This window comes from Somniosus microcephalus, chromosome 12 (assembly GCF_052327205.1).
Source record: "Somniosus microcephalus isolate GS21.2 chromosome 12, FLI_Smic_1.0, whole genome shotgun sequence".
NCBI classification, from domain to species: Eukaryota; Metazoa; Chordata; class Chondrichthyes; order Squaliformes; family Somniosidae; genus Somniosus; species Somniosus microcephalus.
Window position 1 is genome coordinate 217,224,898 of NC_140998.1, and position 15,847 is coordinate 217,240,744.

A 15,847-nucleotide genomic window follows, 5' to 3' on the forward strand; every position below is an offset into this window, starting at 1 on the left:
CACGGTGACGGGACGCGGGTCTGTGTCTGCGATTCCCCCGCACGGTGATGGGACGCGGGTCTGTGTCTGTGATTCCCCCGCACGGTGATGGGACGGGGGTCTGTGTCTGTGATTCCCCCGCACGGTGATGGGACGCGGGTCTGTGTCTGTGATTCCCCTGCACGGTGAGGGGACGCGGGTCTGTGTCTGCGATTCCCACGCACGGTGATGGGACGCGGGTCTGTGTCTGTGATTCCCCCGCACGGTGATGGGACGCGGGTCTGTGTCTGCGATTCCCCCACACCGTGATGGGACGCAGGTCTGTGTCTGCGATTCCCCCGCACGGTGATGGGACGCGGGTCAGTGTCTGTGATTCCCCCGCACGGTGATGGGACGCAGGTCTGTGTCTGCGATTCCCCCGCACGGTGATGGGACGCGGGTCTGTGTCTGCGATTCCCCCGCACGGTGATGGGACGCGGGTCAGTGTCTGTGATTCCCCCGCACGGTGATGGGACGCAGGTCTGTGTCTGCGATTCCCCCGCACGGTGATGGGACGCGGGTCTGTGTCTGTGATTCCCCCGCACGGTGATGGGACGCAGGTCTGTGTCTGCGATTCCCCCGCACGGTGATGGGACGCGGGTCAGTGTCTGTGATTCCCCCGCACGGTGATGGGACGCGGTCTGTGTCTGCGATTCCCCCGCACGGTGATGGGACGCGGTCTGTGTCTGCGATTCCCCGCACGGTGATGGGACGCGGGTCTGTGTCTGCGATTCCCCGCACGGTGATGGGACGTGGGTCTGTGTCTGTGATTCCCCCACACGGTGATGGGACGCGGGTCTGTGTCTGCGATTCCCCCGCACGGTGATGGGACGCGGGTCTGTGTCTGCGATTCCCCGCACGGTGATGGGACGTGGGTCTGTGTCTGTGATTCCCCCACACGGTGATGGGACGCGGGTCTGTGTCTGTGATTCCCCCGCACGGTGATGGGACGGGGGTCTGTGTCTGCGATTCCCCCGCACGGTGAGGGGACGCGGGTCTGTGTCTGCGATTCCCCGCACGGTGATGGGACGCGGGTCTGTGTCTGCGATTCCCCGCACGGTGATGGGACGGGGGTCTGTGTCTGCGATTCCCCCGCACGGTGATGGGACGCGGGTCTGTGTCTGCGATTCCCCGCACGGTGATGGGACGCGGCTCTGTGTCTGCGATTCCCCCACACGGTGATGGGACGCGGGTCTGTGTCTGCGATTCCCCGCACGGTGATGGGACGCGGCTCTGTGTCTGCGATTCCCCCGCACGGTGACGGGACGCGGGTCTGTGTCTGCGATTCCCCCGCACAGTGAGGGAACGCGGGACTGTGTCTGCGATTCCCCCGCACGGTGATGGGACGTGGGTCTGTGTCTGTGATTCCCCCACACGGTGATGGGACGCGGGTCTGTGTCTGCGATTCCCCCGCACGGTGATGGGACGCGGGTCTGTGTCTGCGATTCCCCCGCACGATGTTGGGACGCGGGTCTGTGTCTGTGATTCCCCCGCACGGTGATGGGACGCGGGTGAGTGTCTGCGATTCCCCCGCACGGTGATGGGACGCGGGTCTGTGTCTGCGATTCCCCCGCACGGTGATGGGACGTGGGTCTGTGTCTGCGATTCCCCGCACGGTGATGGGACGGGGGTCTGTGTCTGCGATTCCCCCGCACGATGTTGGGACGCGGGTCTGTGTCTGCGATTCCCCGCACGGTGATGGGACGCGGGTCTGTGTCTGCGATTCCCCCGCACGGTGATGGGACGCGGGTCTGTGTCTGCGATTCCCCCGCACGGTGAGGGGACGCGGGTCTGTGTCTGTGATTCCCCCGCACGATGTTGGGACGCAGGTCTGTGTCTGCGATTCCCCCGCACGGTGATGGGACGAGGGTCTGTGTCTGCGATTCCCCCGCACGGTGATGGGACGAGGGTCTGTGTCTGCGATTCCCCGCACGGTGAGGGGACGCGGGTCTGTGTCTGCGATTCCCCCGCACGGTGATGGGACGAGGGTCTGTGTCTGCGATTCCCCCGCACGGTGATGGGACGAGGGTCTGTGTCTGCGATTCCCCCGCACGGTGATGGGACGAGGGTCTGTGTCTGCGATTCCCCCGCACGGTGAGGGGACGCGGGTCTGTGTCTGCGATTCCCCCGCACGGTGATGGGACGCGGGTCTGTGTCTGTGATTCCCCCGCACGGTGATGGGACGCGGGTCTGTGTCTGCGATTCCCCCGCACGGAGATGGGACGGGGGTCTGTGTCTGCGATTCCCCCGCACGGTGATGGGACGCGGGTCTGTGTCTGCGATCCCCCCGCACGGTGATGGGACGCGGGTCTGTGTCTGTGATTCCCCCGCACGGCGATGGGACGCGGGTCTGTGTCTGCGATTCCCCCGCACGGTGATGGGACGAGGGTCTGTGTCTGCGATTCCCCCGCACGGTGATGGGACGAGGGTCTGTGTCTGCGATTCCCCGCACGGTGAGGGGACGCGGGTCTGTGTCTGCGATTCCCCCGCACGGTGATGGGACGAGGGTCTGTGTCTGCGATTCCCCCGCACGGTGATGGGACGAGGGTCTGTTTCTGCGATTCCCCCACACAGTGATGGGACGCGGGTCTGTGTCTGCGATTCCTCTGCACGGTGACGGGACGCGGGTCTGTGGCTGTGATTCCCCCGCACGGTGTTGGGACGCGGGTCTGTGTCTGTGATTCCCCGCACGGTGATGGGACGCGGGTCAGTGCCTGCGATTCCCCCGCACGGTGACGCGACGCAGGTCTGTCTCTACGATTCCCCCAGAAGCGGTGGGCTCCTGATTTTAATCCTATTTCTGTGGGAGTCGTTAAGGGTGTGAGTTTTTCTAGATTATTTTGATCTTGATGCAGGTTAATCTAAATGATGTCTCCACACTTTCCCATTATTGCAGCCATGATCAGCATGAATCGAAGACGAGCAAGAGTAAATTGGAAGAGTCAGGGTAAGGAAAGCTTCACGTAACTCCTGATCCCATCCCTCGCAAACATCTCAACGAGTTTCACACATGACGGACGAGGTATTTGAGTGCACAGTGCCTGATTTTCAGGCTTGAAGCGGGCAGTTTGGGGTTGGTCCGGTATGGTGTGCATCCTGCCCATGTTCAGTCCGTGCTGGACGTGCTTCGCTCCTCATATCAGATTGGGGGACCACCCAGCTCATGGTGACATTTACATCAGGGTCCTAAGCAGGTCTGTACATTTCATCCGTGTCTATGTTACCGCACGGTGATGGGATGGAGTTAGTGTCTGTGATTCTCCTGCACGGTGATGGGACGCGGGTCTGTGTCTGCGATTCCCCCACACGGTGATGGGACGCGGGTCTGTGTCTGCGATTCCCCCGCACGGTGATGGGACGCGGGTCTGTGTCTGCGATTCCCCCGCACGGTGATGGGACGCGATCTGTGTCTGCGATTCCCCCGCACGGTGATGGGACGCGGGTCTGTGTCTGCGATTCCCCCACACGGTGATGGGACGCGGGTCTGTGTCTGCGATTCCCCCACAAGCTGATGGGACGCGGGTCTGTGTCTGCGATTCCCCCGCACGGTGATGGGACGCGGGTCTGTGTCTGCGATTCCCCCACAAGCTGATGGGACGCGGGTCTGTGTCTGCGATTCCCCCACAAGCTGATGGGACGCGGGTCTGTGTCTGCGATTCCCCCGCGCGGTGATGGGACGCGGTTCTGTGTCTGCGATTCCCCCGCACGGTGTTGGGACGCGGGTCTGTGTCTGCGATTCCCCCGCACAGTGACGGGACGCGGGTCTGTGTCTGCGATTCCCCCGCACGGCGATGGGACGTGGGTCTGTGTCTGCGATTCCCCCGCACGGTGATGGGACGCGGGCCTGTGTCTGCGATTCCCCCGCACGGTGATGGGACGCGGGTCTGTGTCTGCGATTCCCCCGCACGGTGATGGGACGCGGGCCTGTGTCTGCGATTCCCCCGCACGGTGATGGGATGCGGGTCTGTGTCTGCGATTCCCCCGCACAGTGATGGGACGCGGGTCTGTGTCTGCGATTCCCCCGCACGGCGATGGGACGTGGGTCTGTGTCTGTGATTCCCCTGCACGGTGATGGGACGCGGGTCTGTGTCTGCGATTCCCCCGCACGGTGATGGGACGCGGGCCTGTGTCTGCGATTCCCCTGCACGGTGTTGGGACACGGGTCTGTGTCTGTGATTCCCCGCACGATGATGGGACGCGGGTCTGTGTCTGCGATTCCCCCGCACGGTGATGGGACGCGGGTCTGTGTCTGTGATTCCCCCGCACGGTGATGGGACGGGGATCTGTGTCTGCGATTCCCCGCACGGTGATGGGGCGCAGGTCTGTGTCTGCGATTCCCCCGCACGGTGACGGTACGCGAGTCTGTGTCTGCGATTCCCCCGCACGGTGATGGGACGCGGATCTGTGTCTGCGATTCCCCCACACGGTGATGGGACGCCGTTCTGTGACTGCGATTCCCTCGCACGGTGACGGGACGCGGGTCTGTGTCTGCGATTCCCCCACACGGTGATGGGACGCGAGTCTGTGTCTGCGATTCCCCCGCACGGTGATGAGAGACGGGTCTGTGTCTGCGATTCCCCCGCACGGTGATGGGACGTGGGTCTCTGTCTGTGATTCCCCCGCACGGTGATGGGACACAGGTCTGTGTCTGTGATTCCACCGCACGGTGACGGGACGCGGGCCTGTGTCTGCGATTCCCCCGCACGGTGATGGGGCGAGCGTCTGTTTCTGCGATTCCCCCACACAGTGATGGGACGCGGGTCTGTGTCTGCGATTCCTCTGCACGGTGACGGGACGCGGGTCTGTGGCTGTGATTCCCTCGCACGGTGATGGGATGCGGGTCTGTGTCTGCGATTCCCCCACACGGTGACGGGACGGGGGTCTGTGTCTGCGATTCCCCCGCACGGTGATGGGACGCGGGTCTGTGTCTGCGATTCCCCCGCACGATGATGGGACACAGGTCTGTGTCTGCGATTCCCTCGCACGGTGACGGGACACGGGTCTGTGTCTGTGATTCCCCCGCACGGTGATGGGACGCAGGTCTGTGTCTGCGATTCCCCCGCACGGTGATGGGACGCGGGTCTGTGTCTGCGATTCCCCCGCACAGTGATGGGACGCGGGTCTGTGTCTGCGATTCCCCCACACGGTGATGGGATGCGGGTCTGTTTCTGTGATTCCCCTGCACGGTGATGGGACGCGGGTCTGTGTCTGCGATTCTCCGCACCGTGATGTGAAGCGGGTCTGTGTCTGCGATTCCCCCACACGGTGATGGGACGCGGGTCTGTGTCTGCGATTCCCCCGCACGGTGATGGGACACGGGTCTGTGTCTGTGATTCCCCCGCACGGTGATGGGACGCAGGTCTGTGTCTGCGATTACCCCGCACGATGACGGGAGGCAGGTCTGTGTCTGTGATTCCCCCACAAGCTGATGGGACGCGGGTCTGTGTCTGCGATTCCCCCGCACGGTGATAGGACGCGGGTCTGTGTCTGCGATTCCCCCGCACAGTGATGGGACGCGGGTCTGTGTCTGTGATTCCCCCGCACGGTGATGGGACGCGGGTCTGTGTCTGCGATTCCCCCGCACAGTGATGGGACGCGGGTCTGTGTCTGCGATTCCCCCGCACGGTGATGGGACGCGGGTCTGTGTCTGTGATTCCCCCGCACGGTGATGGGACGCGGGTCTGTGTCTGCGATTCCCCCGCACGGTGATGGGACGCGGGTCTGTGTCTGCGATTCCCCCGCACGGTGATGGGGCGCGGGTCTGTGTCTGCGATTCCCCCGCACGGTGATGGGACGCAGGTCTGTGTCTGTGATTCCCCCGCACGGTGATGGGACGCGGGTCTGTGTCTGCGATTCCCCCGCACGGTGATGGGACGCGGGTCTGTGTCTGCGATTCCCCCGCATGGTGATGGGACGCGGGTCTGTGTCTGCGATTCCCCCGCATGGTGATGGGACGCGGGTCTGTGTCTGTGATTCCCCCGCACGGTGATGGGACGCGGGTCTGTGTCTGCGATTCCCCCGCACGGTGATGGGATGCGGGTCTGTGTCTGTGATTCCCCTGCACTGTGTTGGGACGCGGGTCTGTGTCTGTGATTCCCCACACGATGATGGGACGCTGGTCTGTGTCTGCGATTCCCCCGCACGGTGATGGGACGCGGGTTTGTGTCTGTGATTACCCCGCACGGTGATGGGACGGGGTCTGTGTCTGCAATTCCCCGCATGGTGATGGGGCGCGGGTCTGTGTCTGCGATTCCCCCGCACGGTGATGGGACGCGGGTCTGTGTCTGCGATTCCCCCGCACGGTGACGGGACGCGGGTCAGTGCCTGCAATTCCCCCGCACGGTGACGCGACGCAGGTCTGCCTCTACGATTCCCCCAGAAGCGGTGGGCTCCTGATTTTAATCCTATTTCTGTGGGAGTCATTAAGGGTGTGAGTTTTTCTAGATTATTTTGATCTTGATGCAGGTTAATCTAAATGATGTCTCCACACTTTCCCATTATTGCAGCCATGATCAGCATGAATCGAAGACGAGCAAGAGTAAATTGGAAGAGTCAGGGTAAGGAAAGCTTCACGTAACTCCTGATCCCATCCCTCGCAAACATCTCAACGAGTTTCACACATGACGGACGAGGTATTTGAGTGCACAGTGCCTGATTTTCAGGCTTGAAGCGGGCAGTTTGAGGTTGGTCCGGTATGGTGTGCATCCTGCCCATGTTCAGTCCGTGCTGGACGTGCTTCGCTCCTCATATCAGACTGGGGGACCACCCAGCTCATGGTGACATTTACATCAGGGTCCTAAGCAGGTCTGTACATTTCATCCGTGTCTATGTTACCTCACGGTGATGGGATGGAATTAGTGTCTGTGATTCCCCTGCACGGTGATGGGACGCGGGTCTGTGTCTGCGACTCCCTCACACGGTGACGGGACGTGGGTCTGTGTCTGCGATTCCCCCACAAGCTGATGGGACGCGGGTCTGTGTCTGCGATTCCCCCGCACGGTGATGGGACGCGGGTCTGTGTCTGCGATTCCCCCGCACGGTGATGGGACGCGGGTCTGTGTCTGCGATTCCCCCGCACGGTGATGGGACGCGGGTCTGTGTCTGCGATTCCCCCGCACGGTGATGGGACGCGGGTCTGTGTCTGCGATTCCCCCGCACGGTGATGGGACGCGGGTCTGTGTCTGCGATTCCCGCGCACGGTGATGGGACGCGGGTCTGTGTCTGCGATTCCCCCGCACGGTGATGGGACGCGGGTCTGTGTCTGCGATTCCCCCACAAGCTGATGGGACGCGGGTCTGTGTCTGCGATTCCCCCACACGGTGATGGGACGCGGGTCTGTGTCTGCGATTCCCCCGCACGGTGATGGGACGCGGGTCTGTGTCTGCGATTCCCCCGCACGGCGATGGGACGTGGGTCTGTGTCTGTGATTCCCCCGCACGGTGATGGGACGCGGGTCTGTGTCTGCGATTCACCCGCACGGTGATGGGACGCGGGTCTGTGTCTGCGATTCCCCTGCACGGTCTTGGGACACGGGTCTGTGTCTGTGATTCCCCGCACGATGATGGGACGCGGGTCTGTGTCTGCGATTCCCCCGCACGATGATGGGACGCGGGTCTGTGTCTGCGATTCCCCCGCACGGTGATGGGATGCGGGTCTGTGTCTTTGATTCCCCTGCACTGTGTTGGGACGCGGGTCTGTGTCTGTGATTCCCCCGCACGGTGACGGGACACGGGTCTGTGTCTGTGATTCCCCGCACGATGATGGGACGCGGGTCTGTGTCTGCGATTCCCCCGCACGGTGATGGGACGCGGGTCTGTGTCTGTGATTCCCCTGCACGGTGATGGGACGGGGGTCTGTGTCTGCGATTCCCCGCACGGTGATGGGACGGGGGTCTGTGTCTGCGATTCCCCGCACGGTGATGGGACGCGGGTCAGTGCCTGCGATTCCCCCGCACGGTGACGCGACGCAGGTCTGTCTCTACAATTCCCCCAGAAGCGGTGGGCTCCTGATTTTAATCCTATTTCTGTGGGAGTCATTAAGGGTGCGAGTTTTTCTAGATTATTTTGATCTTGATGGAGGTTAATCTAAATGATGTCTCCACACTTTCCCATTTTTGCAGCCATGATCAGCATGAATCGAAGACGAGCAAGAGTAAATTGGAAGAGTCAGGGTAAGGAAAGCTTCACGTAACTCCTGATCCCATCCCTCGCAAACATCTCAACGAGTTTCACACATGACGGACGAGGTATTTGAGTGCATAGTGCCTGATTTTCAGGCTTGAAGCTGGCAGTTTGGGGTTGGTCCGGTATGGTGTGCATCCTGCCCATGTTCAGTCCGTGCTGGACGTGCTTCGCTCCTCATATCAGACTGGGGGACCACCCAGCTCATGGTGACATTTACATCAGGGTCCTAAGCAGGTCTGTACATTTCATCCATGGCTATGTTACCTCACGGTGATGGGATGGAGTTAGTGTCTGTGATTCTCCTGCACGGTGATGGGACGCGGGTCTGTGTCTGCGATTCCCCCGCACGGTGATGGGACGCGGGTCTGTGTCTGCGATTCCCCCGCACGGTGATGGGATGCGGGTCTGTGTCTGCGATTCCCCTGCACTGTGTTGGGACGCGGGTCTGTGTCTGTGATTCCCCCGCACGGTGATGGGACGGGGGTCTGTGCCTGCGATTCCCCGCACGGTGACGGGACGCGGGTCTGTGTCTGCGATTCCCCCGCACGGTGACGCGACGCAGGTCTGTCTCTACGATTCCCCCAGAAGCGGTGGGCTCCTGATTTTAATCCTATTTCTGTGGGAGTCGTTAAGGGTGTGAGTTTTTCTAGATTATTTTGATCTTGATGCAGGTTAATCTAAATGATGTCTCCACACTTTCCCATTATTGCAGCCATGATCAGCATGAATCGAAGACGAGCAAGAGTAAATTGGAAGAGTCAGGGTAAGGAAAGCTTCACGTAACTCCTGATCCCATCCCTCGCAAACATCTCAACGAGTTTCACACATGACGGACGAGGTATTTGAGTGCACAGTGCCTGATTTTCAGGCTTGAAGCGGGCAGTTTGGGGTTGGTCCGGTATGGTGTGCATCCTGCCCATGTTCAGTCCGTGCTGGACGTGCTTCGCTCCTCATATCAGATTGGGGGACCACCCAGCTCATGGTGACATTTACATCAGGGTCCTAAGCAGGTCTGTACATTTCATCCGTGTCTATGTTACCGCACGGTGATGGGATGGAGTTAGTGTCTGTGATTCTCCTGCACGGTGATGGGACGCGGGTCTGTGTCTGCGATTCCCCCACACGGTGATGGGACGCGGGTCTGTGTCTGCGATTCCCCCGCACGGTGATGGGACGCGGGTCTGTGTCTGCGATTCCCCCGCACGGTGATGGGACGCGATCTGTGTCTGCGATTCCCCCGCACGGTGATGGGACGCGGGTCTGTGTCTGCGATTCCCCCACACGGTGATGGGACGCGGGTCTGTGTCTGCGATTCCCCCACAAGCTGATGGGACGCGGGTCTGTGTCTGCGATTCCCCCGCACGGTGATGGGACGCGGGTCTGTGTCTGCGATTCCCCCACAAGCTGATGGGACGCGGGTCTGTGTCTGCGATTCCCCCACAAGCTGATGGGACGCGGGTCTGTGTCTGCGATTCCCCCGCGCGGTGATGGGACGCGGTTCTGTGTCTGCGATTCCCCCGCACGGTGTTGGGACGCGGGTCTGTGTCTGCGATTCCCCCGCACAGTGACGGGACGCGGGTCTGTGTCTGCGATTCCCCCGCACGGCGATGGGACGTGGGTCTGTGTCTGCGATTCCCCCGCACGGTGATGGGACGCGGGCCTGTGTCTGCGATTCCCCCGCACGGTGATGGGACGCGGGTCTGTGTCTGCGATTCCCCCGCACGGTGATGGGACGCGGGCCTGTGTCTGCGATTCCCCCGCACGGTGATGGGATGCGGGTCTGTGTCTGCGATTCCCCCGCACAGTGATGGGACGCGGGTCTGTGTCTGCGATTCCCCCGCACGGCGATGGGACGTGGGTCTGTGTCTGTGATTCCCCTGCACGGTGATGGGACGCGGGTCTGTGTCTGCGATTCCCCCGCACGGTGATGGGACGCGGGCCTGTGTCTGCGATTCCCCTGCACGGTGTTGGGACACGGGTCTGTGTCTGTGATTCCCCGCACGATGATGGGACGCGGGTCTGTGTCTGCGATTCCCCCGCACGGTGATGGGACGCGGGTCTGTGTCTGTGATTCCCCCGCACGGTGATGGGACGGGGATCTGTGTCTGCGATTCCCCGCACGGTGATGGGGCGCAGGTCTGTGTCTGCGATTCCCCCGCACGGTGACGGTACGCGAGTCTGTGTCTGCGATTCCCCCGCACGGTGATGGGACGCGGATCTGTGTCTGCGATTCCCCCACACGGTGATGGGACGCCGTTCTGTGACTGCGATTCCCTCGCACGGTGACGGGACGCGGGTCTGTGTCTGCGATTCCCCCACACGGTGATGGGACGCGAGTCTGTGTCTGCGATTCCCCCGCACGGTGATGAGAGACGGGTCTGTGTCTGCGATTCCCCCGCACGGTGATGGGACGTGGGTCTCTGTCTGTGATTCCCCCGCACGGTGATGGGACACAGGTCTGTGTCTGTGATTCCACCGCACGGTGACGGGACGCGGGCCTGTGTCTGCGATTCCCCCGCACGGTGATGGGGCGAGCGTCTGTTTCTGCGATTCCCCCACACAGTGATGGGACGCGGGTCTGTGTCTGCGATTCCTCTGCACGGTGACGGGACGCGGGTCTGTGGCTGTGATTCCCTCGCACGGTGATGGGATGCGGGTCTGTGTCTGCGATTCCCCCACACGGTGACGGGACGGGGGTCTGTGTCTGCGATTCCCCCGCACGGTGATGGGACGCGGGTCTGTGTCTGCGATTCCCCCGCACGATGATGGGACACAGGTCTGTGTCTGCGATTCCCTCGCACGGTGACGGGACACGGGTCTGTGTCTGTGATTCCCCCGCACGGTGATGGGACGCAGGTCTGTGTCTGCGATTCCCCCGCACGGTGATGGGACGCGGGTCTGTGTCTGCGATTCCCCCGCACAGTGATGGGACGCGGGTCTGTGTCTGCGATTCCCCCACACGGTGATGGGATGCGGGTCTGTTTCTGTGATTCCCCTGCACGGTGATGGGACGCGGGTCTGTGTCTGCGATTCTCCGCACCGTGATGTGAAGCGGGTCTGTGTCTGCGATTCCCCCACACGGTGATGGGACGCGGGTCTGTGTCTGCGATTCCCCCGCACGGTGATGGGACACGGGTCTGTGTCTGTGATTCCCCCGCACGGTGATGGGACGCAGGTCTGTGTCTGCGATTACCCCGCACGATGACGGGAGGCAGGTCTGTGTCTGTGATTCCCCCACAAGCTGATGGGACGCGGGTCTGTGTCTGCGATTCCCCCGCACGGTGATAGGACGCGGGTCTGTGTCTGCGATTCCCCCGCACAGTGATGGGACGCGGGTCTGTGTCTGTGATTCCCCCGCACGGTGATGGGACGCGGGTCTGTGTCTGCGATTCCCCCGCACAGTGATGGGACGCGGGTCTGTGTCTGCGATTCCCCCGCACGGTGATGGGACGCGGGTCTGTGTCTGTGATTCCCCCGCACGGTGATGGGACGCGGGTCTGTGTCTGCGATTCCCCCGCACGGTGATGGGACGCGGGTCTGTGTCTGCGATTCCCCCGCACGGTGATGGGGCGCGGGTCTGTGTCTGCGATTCCCCCGCACGGTGATGGGACGCAGGTCTGTGTCTGTGATTCCCCCGCACGGTGATGGGACGCGGGTCTGTGTCTGCGATTCCCCCGCACGGTGATGGGACGCGGGTCTGTGTCTGCGATTCCCCCGCATGGTGATGGGACGCGGGTCTGTGTCTGCGATTCCCCCGCATGGTGATGGGACGCGGGTCTGTGTCTGTGATTCCCCCGCACGGTGATGGGACGCGGGTCTGTGTCTGCGATTCCCCCGCACGGTGATGGGATGCGGGTCTGTGTCTGTGATTCCCCTGCACTGTGTTGGGACGCGGGTCTGTGTCTGTGATTCCCCACACGATGATGGGACGCTGGTCTGTGTCTGCGATTCCCCCGCACGGTGATGGGACGCGGGTTTGTGTCTGTGATTACCCCGCACGGTGATGGGACGGGGTCTGTGTCTGCAATTCCCCGCATGGTGATGGGGCGCGGGTCTGTGTCTGCGATTCCCCCGCACGGTGATGGGACGCGGGTCTGTGTCTGCGATTCCCCCGCACGGTGACGGGACGCGGGTCAGTGCCTGCAATTCCCCCGCACGGTGACGCGACGCAGGTCTGCCTCTACGATTCCCCCAGAAGCGGTGGGCTCCTGATTTTAATCCTATTTCTGTGGGAGTCATTAAGGGTGTGAGTTTTTCTAGATTATTTTGATCTTGATGCAGGTTAATCTAAATGATGTCTCCACACTTTCCCATTATTGCAGCCATGATCAGCATGAATCGAAGACGAGCAAGAGTAAATTGGAAGAGTCAGGGTAAGGAAAGCTTCACGTAACTCCTGATCCCATCCCTCGCAAACATCTCAACGAGTTTCACACATGACGGACGAGGTATTTGAGTGCACAGTGCCTGATTTTCAGGCTTGAAGCGGGCAGTTTGAGGTTGGTCCGGTATGGTGTGCATCCTGCCCATGTTCAGTCCGTGCTGGACGTGCTTCGCTCCTCATATCAGACTGGGGGACCACCCAGCTCATGGTGACATTTACATCAGGGTCCTAAGCAGGTCTGTACATTTCATCCGTGTCTATGTTACCTCACGGTGATGGGATGGAATTAGTGTCTGTGATTCCCCTGCACGGTGATGGGACGCGGGTCTGTGTCTGCGACTCCCTCACACGGTGACGGGACGTGGGTCTGTGTCTGCGATTCCCCCACACGGTGATGGGACGCGGGTCTGTGTCTGCGACTCCCTCACACGGTGATGGGACGCGGGTCTGTGTCTGCGATTCCCCCACAAGCTGATGGGACGCGGGTCTGTGTCTGCGATTCCCCCGCACGGTGATGGGACGCGGGTCTGTGTCTGCGATTCCCCCGCACGGTGATGGGACGCGGGTCTGTGTCTGCGATTCCCCCGCACGGTGATGGGACGCGGGTCTGTGTCTGCGATTCCCCCGCACGGTGATGGGACGCGGGTCTGTGTCTGCGATTCCCCCGCACGGTGATGGGACGCGGGTCTGTGTCTGCGATTCCCGCGCACGGTGATGGGACGCGGGTCTGTGTCTGCGATTCCCCCGCACGGTGATGGGACGCGGGTCTGTGTCTGCGATTCCCCCACAAGCTGATGGGACGCGGGTCTGTGTCTGCGATTCCCCCACACGGTGATGGGACGCGGGTCTGTGTCTGCGATTCCCCCGCACGGTGATGGGACGCGGGTCTGTGTCTGCGATTCCCCCGCACGGCGATGGGACGTGGGTCTGTGTCTGTGATTCCCCCGCACGGTGATGGGACGCGGGTCTGTGTCTGCGATTCACCCGCACGGTGATGGGACGCGGGTCTGTGTCTGCGATTCCCCTGCACGGTCTTGGGACACGGGTCTGTGTCTGTGATTCCCCGCACGATGATGGGACGCGGGTCTGTGTCTGCGATTCCCCCGCACGATGATGGGACGCGGGTCTGTGTCTGCGATTCCCCCGCACGGTGATGGGATGCGGGTCTGTGTCTTTGATTCCCCTGCACTGTGTTGGGACGCGGGTCTGTGTCTGTGATTCCCCCGCACGGTGACGGGACACGGGTCTGTGTCTGTGATTCCCCGCACGATGATGGGACGCGGGTCTGTGTCTGCGATTCCCCCGCACGGTGATGGGACGCGGGTCTGTGTCTGTGATTCCCCTGCACGGTGATGGGACGGGGGTCTGTGTCTGCGATTCCCCGCACGGTGATGGGACGGGGGTCTGTGTCTGCGATTCCCCCGCACGGTGATGGGACGCGGGTCTGTGTCTGTGATTCCCCGCACGGTGATGGGACGCGGGTCAGTGCCTGCGATTCCCCCGCACGGTGACGCGACGCAGGTCTGTCTCTACAATTCCCCCAGAAGCGGTGGGCTCCTGATTTTAATCCTATTTCTGTGGGAGTCATTAAGGGTGCGAGTTTTTCTAGATTATTTTGATCTTGATGGAGGTTAATCTAAATGATGTCTCCACACTTTCCCATTTTTGCAGCCATGATCAGCATGAATCGAAGACGAGCAAGAGTAAATTGGAAGAGTCAGGGTAAGGAAAGCTTCACGTAACTCCTGATCCCATCCCTCGCAAACATCTCAACGAGTTTCACACATGACGGACGAGGTATTTGAGTGCATAGTGCCTGATTTTCAGGCTTGAAGCTGGCAGTTTGGGGTTGGTCCGGTATGGTGTGCATCCTGCCCATGTTCAGTCCGTGCTGGACGTGCTTCGCTCCTCATATCAGACTGGGGGACCACCCAGCTCATGGTGACATTTACATCAGGGTCCTAAGCAGGTCTGTACATTTCATCCATGGCTATGTTACCTCACGGTGATGGGATGGAGTTAGTGTCTGTGATTCTCCTGCACGGTGATGGGACGCGGGTCTGTGTCTGCGATTCCCCCGCACGGTGATGGGACGCGGGTCTGTGTCTGCGATTCCCCCGCACGGTGATGGGATGCGGGTCTGTGTCTGCGATTCCCCTGCACTGTGTTGGGACGCGGGTCTGTGTCTGTGATTCCCCCGCACGGTGATGGGACGGGGGTCTGTGCCTGCGATTCCCCGCACGGTGACGGGACGCGGGTCTGTGTCTGCGATTCCCCCGCACGGTGACGCGACGCAGGTCTGTCTCTACGATTCCCCCAGAAGCGGTGGGCTCCTGATTTTAATCCTATTTCTGTGGGAGTCATTAAGGGTGCGAGTTTTTCTAGATTATTTTGATCTTGATGCAGGTTAATCTAAATGATGTCTCCACACTTTCCCATTTTTGCAGCCATGATCAGCATGAATCGAAGACGAGCAAGAGTAAATTGGAAGAGTCAGGGTAAGGAAAGCTTCACGTAACTCCTGATCCCATCCCTCGCAAACATCTCAACGAGTTTCACACATGACGGACGAGGTATTTGAGTGCATAGTGCCTGATTTTCAGGCTTGAAGCGGGCAGTTTGTGGTTGGTCCGGTATGGTGTGCATCCTGCCCATGTTCAGTCCGTGCTGGACGTGCTTCGCTCCTCATATCAGATTGGGGGACCACCCAGCTCATGGTGACATTTACATCAGGGTCCTAAGCAGGTCTGTACATTTCATCCGTGTCTATGTTACCTCACGGTGATGGGATGGAGTTAGTGTCTGTGATTCCTCTGCACGGTGATGGGACGCGGGTCTGTGACTGCGATTCCCTCGCACGGTGACGGGACGTGGGTCTGTGTCTGCGATTCCCCCACAAGCTGATGGAACGCGATCTGTGTCTGCGATTCCCCCGCACGGTGATGGGACGCGGGTCTGTGTCTGCGATTCCCCCACAAGCTGATGGGACGCGGGTCTGTGTCTGCGATTCCCCCACACGGTGATGGGACGCGGGTCTGTGTCTGCGATTCCCCCACAAGCTGATGGGACGCGGGTCTGAGTCTGCGATTCCCCCACACGGTGATGGGACGCGAGTCTGTGTCTGCGATTCCCCCACACAGTGATGGGACGTGGGTCTGTGTCTGCGATTCCCCCGCACAGTGATGGGACGCGGGTCTGTGTCTGTGATTCCCCGCACGCTGATGGGACGCGGGTCTGTGTCTGCGGTTCCCCCGCACGGTGA

General features: G+C 61.3%; 1 protein-coding gene across 2 annotated transcripts in view; it reads left to right on the forward strand.

Annotated features, from left to right (window-relative positions):
- Nucleotides 1-15,166, forward strand: part of LOC147110113 (uncharacterized) — a 34,902-nt gene extending 19,736 nt beyond the window's left edge. Inside the window, exons 6-8 of one of the 2 annotated variants that reach the window (XM_086004248.1) lie at nt 2,915-2,965; nt 14,257-14,307; nt 15,033-15,166. In XM_086004248.1, coding sequence (XP_085860374.1) covers nt 2,915-2,965; nt 14,257-14,307; nt 15,033-15,087 — 157 coding nt within the window. In that variant the 3' untranslated portion in view covers nt 15,088-15,166. Of the gene's footprint in view, nt 1-2,914; nt 2,966-6,524; nt 6,576-14,256; nt 14,308-15,032 lie in introns of both variants that reach the window. The other variant, XM_086004247.1, reaches the window with a different exon arrangement.
- Nucleotides 15,167-15,847: the final 681 nt, after the last annotated feature.